The 8,196-nt window shown below is 34.9% G+C and overlaps 1 protein-coding gene across 2 annotated transcripts; it reads left to right on the top strand.

The window, feature by feature from the left end:
* The first annotated feature begins 316 nt into the window (after positions 1–316).
* si:ch211-103f14.3 (zona pellucida-like domain-containing protein 1) lies at positions 317–7,014 on the top strand. 2 transcript variants are annotated; one of them, XM_027151580.2, is made up of 11 exons: positions 317–466; positions 579–695; positions 911–1,131; positions 2,334–2,518; positions 2,799–2,871; positions 3,032–3,129; positions 3,241–3,321; positions 4,381–4,549; positions 4,945–5,059; positions 5,216–5,245; positions 5,475–6,776. In XM_027151580.2, the coding sequence occupies exons 2-11, from the start codon at positions 605–607 to the stop codon at positions 5,621–5,623; spliced, it is 1,212 nt and encodes a 403-aa protein (XP_027007381.1). In that variant the 5' UTR covers positions 317–466; positions 579–604; the 3' UTR covers positions 5,624–6,776. The 2 variants fall into 2 exon arrangements, with proteins under 2 accessions (XP_027007381.1, XP_047660972.1); XM_047805016.1 differs by lacking the exon at positions 317–466 and adding an exon at positions 476–500 and having other exon boundaries at positions 5,475–7,014.
* Positions 7,015–8,196: the final 1,182 nt, after the last annotated feature.

The following is an 8,196-nucleotide window of genomic DNA, read 5'->3' as shown; positions in this document are numbered from 1 at the left end:
GTATATTATGTGTTCCAAGGATCTTCTATCAGTCAAGATAAAGGCTCTTGACATATTGTTCGATGTTAACTATCCTGAAAAGGCCCTTCAAAGCATTGTCTTCAACACCTGGGGCTCACGACATACTTCTTGAACTTTTCTATTGTTGTGTGAAGAGATTCTGTATTTAAAAGGACACACAAAGAAAGCAGGTCATTGAAAGTTGTATATCTTTGTGTACCATTTTAGGCGTGTCATTTCACTCAGAGATGGTTCCACAGCACAAAGTATTCACATAAAGGCTATTCTCAAATGCTAGACACAGGGGACAGAGAAAATTGCTCTGACCTTATTTTGGTCCAATCCAGCTAAAGAACATGCCTTATAAAAATGCACCATTAAGCTCTACTAAGCATTAAGCCAGAGAACATCTAACCAAAGTTGAGAATATTCAACCAAAGTGCAAAGTTGAAGTGTCTGATACAAGGTGCGTACTTGTGCTCTGGATCTGTCATTGGGACGTATGTTCTTCAGTTTGCTTTATAGTAAACTTCTGGAGGTTGCAGTGTCTGACTTGAATATGTGTTCCTTGTGCACAGGTTTGAGCGCAACCAAGAAGTGAAAAATGTTTCTCCAGCTTTATCTCCTCTTCATCACGGTGGCTGCTGTTAGTAGTCAAACAACACTCAATTGTGCCGGCTTTCTCAGATTACCAGGTAACTTTTTATGATTATGATTCACTTGACGACTTTTTTATTGTCAGCATCCATAATATTTGATTTAGAACTATGTGTAATGCTTTGTAAAAATTTACCACAGTATCAAACATTTGTTTTTTATAATTACCTGCCTAAGAAATTCTATAACAATCAGACAACATAAGCAAAACTTGAAACTGCATTTTTAAATCAAACTTCTCTTCCTTCTTTAGACTACAATGACATCTCTGTTGATTGTGGAACAAGCTCCATTAGTCTAACCATACAGATCTGCCCAGCTATCTATGCCGGCTACAACGAGACGTCACTTTTTGTCAACAGCATTACTAATGACCCAAGCTGCAAAGGCACATTGGATAATTCAGTTGTTCCCCCTGTGCTACGCTTCACCTTTCCCATTGGTACAAACAACAGCTGTGGCAGCAACCTCAATGTAAGAAAATGGCTCTTTTTCACACAACATTACAACACAATACATAAGAATGAGCATCACTTCCAGCTGTCATATGGATTGGCTCAATAATTGATTTATATACAATTACTATAAATTTAATTAAAGAGTTTTTCACTATAAATTTATAAATCAAATAATTCATATGCTAATAAAGGGCTGCATTACAGAAACATCCTAATGTTCAAAAAATCTAATGAAAAAAAAAAATGGTTTTCTTTTCATAGGCAACAGTAGCATAATCCTAGTACTTATATATTTACGACAAGCTGACAGACACAAAATAGATATCATTTGTAAATCTTGACTAAAATTATGTAAAATTATGTAGTTCTGGCTTTCATGAGTTATTACAGCTAGACAAATCATTCATAGTGGACTATATAGCAAATGGGGAGGCATTTCAGGTTAACCACAACTTAAATTTGTGGCTGTGCATTCATGAATTGGTTGCTAGGTAACAAAACTATTATTCACTAGATTACTATTTCATAACCTGAAGTATAATGTTTAATCAGGATCAAACTAAATATGACACATTATTTGGAATGAATGGCTAATGTGTTCTAAACAGAGACAAATACAAATATAGGTCAAGATTGAGATCCTACTGGGTGCAACAACAAAAAAAGCACAAGAAAGGGAGGTTTTTACTTTCATGTGTCTGAGAGGTCAGATATGAAGCTCACAGGACAAAGAAAGACCCTATTCATTAACATGAATGTGAATCATGTATTTATAGAGATGCATTTACAGTGTTCATTCGCGCATCCTTCAGAAATGCCTAGTCAGTGTCAGAGTGGTTTAAATGAAAAAAGCTTGATAATATTTTGGCAAACAGAACAAAAAAATCTATCACTAAACAGATACAGTTTGAAATATATTAGTAATGTGTAAGATATTATTCCTAACTTAATGTATGATTTCTATCTGTAATATGAATTCATGAAAAACCCTCTCACTTAGTAGATCTTAACTTAGGACATTTTCTGCAATGCTGAATCTTCTGTAATGCAGTTCCATGTATAGATGAGGTTCACAACCCTGATACCCTGCGTATGATTGTTATTGTATTTAATATTTTGCAATGATATTAACACAGATTATCACCAGTCTTTTTAAATTAGTCAGTCATTGCTACTGTACATCTTGTCTATAATCCTTGGATCTACTCTGCTCCCCAGACCACTAGTGCAGCAGGCACCGGAATATTTGCAGACTTTTCCAACATTCAGTCACTAAATATCAGTGGTGTGGTGCGTTCCTATGACACGTCAGTGAGTGTGGTGACCTACAACACTGACCTGAAGTACTTTTACTCGTGTGCCTATCCTTTGCAGTACCTGATCAATAACACCAGACTTGATGTGTAGGTATTTCCTGTAGTTAATAGATACATCAACATGGTTCGCGTATTCATGTTTCTTTTACTAGACTAGTATATAGGATACAACAGTCACAGATAAATGTCTCCTGTAAGATCACTGATATAGTGGTGACCTCTGAGCAACCTCTGCACATCTGTTTTAGATATAAAATACTAAAATGCTACTGAAAATTCATTTTCATGAATGAATATTACAGTTGGCATAATCAATAAGCCCGACTCTGTATTTGCTAATAACAATACAAACCTTCTCTACACACAGGTCATCTTCTGCCATTGCTGTGAGGGACAGAAATGGGAGTTTCATCAGCACACTCAGCCTCAAGCTGTACAGCGTAAGGCAACGCTATATCTTTGCATATCAGCAAATTTGCTACAAGAAACTGTAATATAATTAATGCATTACAGTGACTTACCTGTGTATAAGAAATGTTCATATTTACTTGTTTTTAAAACTATGAAAACTTCAAATACTGTTCATCTTCTTATTTTTAGGATGCAAACTATACCATGCCTCTAGTAATTCCCACTCAGGGAATTCAACTCAAGTCAAATGTGTTTGTTATGGTCCAAGCCACCAACCTCACTTCTCAGTAAGAGATATTTTTATAACGTTATTTATTGGATATTGCTTCTGACTCCTCTTTAAATGCCTTATTGTTAACAGACTAAGTTTAGTAGTGAAGATGATTCCGTCACTATAGGTACTACGTGCTGTTGGACAGGTGCTATGCTTCTGTGTCCCGTTACCCGACCAGCTCTACCTTCTATAACCTATTTGTTGGGTAGGTTCTCCCAATTTCACAATTATACCACGCCATATATGTGGTAGGTTTTTCCACTGAAAAGATTTCTATAAGTTGTTATATAGAGTATCAACAAAATTCAACAAATGAAAAGATTGTATTAAACTGCCTAGCATAATTTTTCACTATCTTGATATTGTCCACAGTTTGTACTGTGTTACAACCTGGGGAAAAAATGTTGATTTCTTTGAGATAATGTGTCATGAATCTGCACAGAATAGGACATAATTTTGAACGGGTGGTGGTGAGGCATCAGAGTAGTTTGCAAAATGATTTACAAATCAAATCAAAGTGGTTTTCACTAAATTAGCTCTGCTGCAACCATCAGAAGTCACATAATTAGTTAAATGGAGTCCACTGGGGTGCAACGAGTTCAGAACAAATTTCCAGAAAAAATATCAATCAGGGTTTGTTTATAAAAAAAAAATGCCACACTGTGAACAATCCAATGAATGACTAAATAGGGCATTAGTCACAGAAGAAACCACTTCATTTCATTTCGGGCAATCTTTTGTAGATTTATGACATATAATCCCAATTAATTTGAATTCCATGTTAGAAAATGTGGAAAAGTACACAGGGGAAGTTGGAATGGGATCATAATGAATAATTCTGCAATGCAATGTATATTTCGCATAGTCAATATTAATATAGTGTGTTCTACAGATTCTAGTGCTTTAATGCAATATAATGACTGAAGTGAATAATGAATAAAAACTAGATTACATTCCGATTAAAGTTTATGTACTATGGATTATATGAAATTCTCTTTTATGAATGTACTAATTTGTTAAGTTGTGCTTATTTGTAAGATCAACAATTTAAGAATTAGCTTTGATTACAGTAATTTAGAGTAATTTCTGGGATTACTTGAAATTTACTGATCATAAGGCTTTAACGAAAACAGAACTAATTGTATGTTTGATCGTGCTTCAGTCAGGTATTTCCAAAGAGATTTTAGGAGGTAAAGGGCCATATCTCAAAATACAGCCTAGTTTGCAGTTCTTCTTAATATACACTGTGTTTAATGTTCACCAGGTGCACAAAGGATCCAATGACCAATGTCACGGAGAACGGTATGAGTCAGACTGCTCGCTTTTACTTCCCAGCCTTCCGATTTACAGAGCAACAAAACCAAAGTGTCTCTAGCTATTACCTGCACTGCATCACACGGCTGTGTGAGAGCTCAGCCTGTGTTAACTTTAGGGTGAGTATCGATATATGTGTATAGATATATATATATATATATATATATATATATATATATATATATATATATATATATATATATTCTCATAAATAATTTTCTTTCTAAGCCAGTATATACAGTATATTGGTTCTGGGGCAGGGTGTCAGTACAGTATATGCATAACCTGAATTGGTTCTGTTAATTTATTAAAGCTGCTTTAAAGAATATTAGTTTAAAAAACAGATTTGTGTACTGTACTGTATGTGAAGGCCAGCGATACCCACAAAGGAAACTTGTGAACCGCTGTCCTACGATAATGTCTGTCCATATGCTATGACAGCACAAGTTTCCTTTGTGTACAAAAACTTGTCTACACATACACTTATGTTTCTTGTTCTTCTCTTGTGCATCAGTCATGTGCTGCAGGCAGAAGGAGAAGAGATTTGCAACCTACAGCTTTACCCCCAGATGGACTCACAGAATCCACTCTTCTCACCTCACCCATCATCTTTACCAAATCTGACATCAGTATGAGCTTCAAATTTTACACACACACACACACACACACACACACACACACACACACACACACACACACACACACACACACACACACACACACACACACACACACACAGTAAAATTGTTTGTATATCAATCTGACTTCTTATTGTTTTGTTGCAGACGCGGCCCCAGGAACAAAAGATGAGCAAGGTAATGAAACGCTACATGAATTTAACAGAGGGGATTCTTTGCTAATGTTGTATACAACCACTGCCGTTGCTGTGTTTATCCATATATTGTTAAACATTATACATAACAGTTAAATGGCTTTATTTTATGGAAGAGATATAAATATATTAAATATAAATCTAAATATATTTCTTTGTATTAAATCTTCAAGCTGTCAGAATAATTTTCTTTATGTCATCTCTCTTAACAGTATCATCCAGTAAAACTGCTTCAGACTCTTCTGTAGCCCTGGGTGTGACAGTAGGCATACTGGCATTTGCCTGTCTTGGAATTATAGTTATAGGTGCTATATTCTACAAGAAGCTCATGATTTCTGGGGTCTCCAAAATCCTTTGTTAAATGGACTGAAGTGATCTTCCTCCAGAACTATAACTGTATCTTCTGTTATTTCTGCTCACATTTCCTTAATGTGATTTCCATTTATATTTTGAGAAAAGAACAATAACTTTGCACAATGGATGTAATTTAGCATAGCACTAAATTAGAAGTTATTTCAATTTACACACACTGTTTTGTTTACTGAAACAAAGCCATTTTGTAAAAAGTATGGACCACACCTAATATAAAACAACACATTATAAAACCTACACATATATTTAAATCTCTCTGGCTTATTATATAAAAATGCACTTGCACATTGTAAAGGATCTTTATTATGTTTCTAATTATACACTGTTGTCTTAATTGTTAATGTATATGAGTGATTTTTTTTAATTGATGCATGCAACATAAATAAAGATAATCTAAAGCAACTAATTATTGTAAAGGCTTGTACAATTGCTATTTTTGTTAAACTGCAGACTTTAATCAGGTTTAAAAATAAAGGGTAAAGCTTGTAAATGATATTTGTAATTTTTCTGTCTTCATGTCAGTAGAAAACAGCAAGTGCTTCAGATTCTACATATGTTTGCATAGCTATAACTATAGTCATGCCCATAAATAAACTTCTAATATAAAGGAAGCTACATAAAGAACTATTACATATATTTGGGCTTAATGTGATTTGTAAACACTTCCAAAAATTTAATTAGTTCATTTGCTGGATATAATGATACTTCCTGTCCATTTGACTTTTGGGGAAAATGGTTACATATGGAAATCTGTTGCTTTTTTTTTATTTTTTATTTTTTAGTTTTGTTATCTAAGATGAGACACTGCTATATAAGAAGACAGAATTGAAGGAGGATGTACTTGCTTTTTCCTATGACAGTAAACCTTTCAAACATTCAATTATTTAATCTATTATTTAAAGTATCTTGGATTGATGTATAAACAAACAAAAAAGGCAGACTAATGGCTACAATTGTAAATGGCCATAAAATGGGCTTATATATAAGTAACATCTTTTACTTTCCTTTTAACCATTGTAGTGACCCTCATTTTGATCACCATGTTAGGTGGTCTGCTGGATACAATGATAATTCTGCATAATTTATTAAATTATTTTATCAGCCAATCTGGGAAGCATCTTTGGTTAATCACATAAAACATCATGGATCTGTGATTTTGACTGGTTTGATTATTTTTACACCTTCTGGTCTCTAGGGATTTTCACACACAACAGTCTACTGATTGGTGCAATAAAGAAGCTGATAAAAAGGTGAAAGTAACTCAGATAACCAAACTGTAATTGTGATGTGCAGAAATGCTATTTAGAATGTCAAATCATAAACATGTCAAAGCTTGAGAAAGCTCAAGACCACACTGGGTTCCACTTCACCTTTAGGGTGTGGCAGAATTGGAGATTCTAATGCAACTGAAAATTCAGCAGGAATTGTGGTGCAATCATGTCAACATAAACCACAATCTGTGCATGTGTGTGTGTGTGTGTGTGTGTGTGTGTGTGTGTGTGTGTGTGTGTGTGTGTGTGTGTGTGTGTGTGTGCATGAGAGAGAGTATATATGTATATGTATAATATCTACTGTATAAACTGTATTTTCAAATTCAAAGTGTAACCATGTAAACAATTATGTACGGGTAACAACAATGTGCAGAAATGCCCTTGTTCAGCCTCTGACTAAGGATGCACATAAATATGTGCAAGTACTGCAGTATTGTCTGCCAGAGTAAAACGGATTGGGTTTCTGCAGTACTTGATAATTCCCCAGGCCCACTTCAGGCACTGTTTGGTGTAAATGTCCTTGAGGGAAGGAGGTTCAAATCCAGTGACAGCCAGAGCAGTTTGTACTACTCCAGACAAAAGCAGATCCCTAGACAGGGAATGCTACTAGTAAAAATAATCTAATGGTGCAGTTATAGAAAAGCATGAAGACACTTGAACTTCACTTAAACTGTATGAAATTGTAGAGTTCTTTGGTGATTTGGATACAGATATTCCAAGGTGATGTAATGTCATTAGCAATGTGTATAAAGAAGAATATAAATCTAATGACCATCCATAATGCAGTCAAATTTATGGTGAACAGAGCGTGTGATCCTGCATCTTTCCTTTAGCCGATGATCAGCTCCCTGGCTGTGTCAACATTCAGACATGTAAACATGTGTACATCTGTGTTAGGTAGTTCAAGGTGAGGAGGTATTGGAAACCAGCCTCAACACCTGATGGTGGCCAATCACAAATCCCATGTTAACCAAAGAGGAAATATTAAAAAGAAAATTAAGAGGCTTACAAACAATACATTTGTTTTCTTTTCTATTTGTTTATTTTATGTTATTTTATTTATTCATTGTATTAAGCCAGTTAGACAATTCAGGGCTGTGATAGATGTGGAGACCTTGGATGTACTAGCATGATAAATTGTTCACCGTATAGTGAGGGTGTTAATGCTCACTCAAACTCAAGCTAAATTCAAAAGTGCTCTATAAATTAACTCCTACCTACCTACCTACCTACCTACCTACCTACCTACCTACCTACCTACCTACCTACCTACCTACCTACCTACCTAGCT

Source organism: Tachysurus fulvidraco, chromosome 20 (assembly GCF_022655615.1).
Source record: "Tachysurus fulvidraco isolate hzauxx_2018 chromosome 20, HZAU_PFXX_2.0, whole genome shotgun sequence".
Taxonomy (NCBI): Eukaryota; Metazoa; Chordata; class Actinopteri; order Siluriformes; family Bagridae; genus Tachysurus; species Tachysurus fulvidraco.
The sequence above is the reverse complement of the archived record's forward strand: the minus strand, read 5'-3'. Positions and strand labels throughout refer to the sequence as shown.

Bases quoted from the DNA above. Each gene is read 5' to 3' on its own strand.
- si:ch211-103f14.3 (XM_047805016.1), top strand. From the start codon at position 605: ATGTTTCTCCAGCTTTATCTCCTCTTCATCACGGTGGCTGCTGTTAGT. The intron at 5,060-5,215 runs GTATGAGCTTCA...GTTTTGTTGCAG, and splicing joins CTTTACCAAATCTGACATCA to ACGCGGCCCCAGGAACAAAA. The intron at 5,246-5,474 runs GTAATGAAACGC...CTCTCTTAACAG, and splicing joins AGGAACAAAAGATGAGCAAG to TATCATCCAGTAAAACTGCT.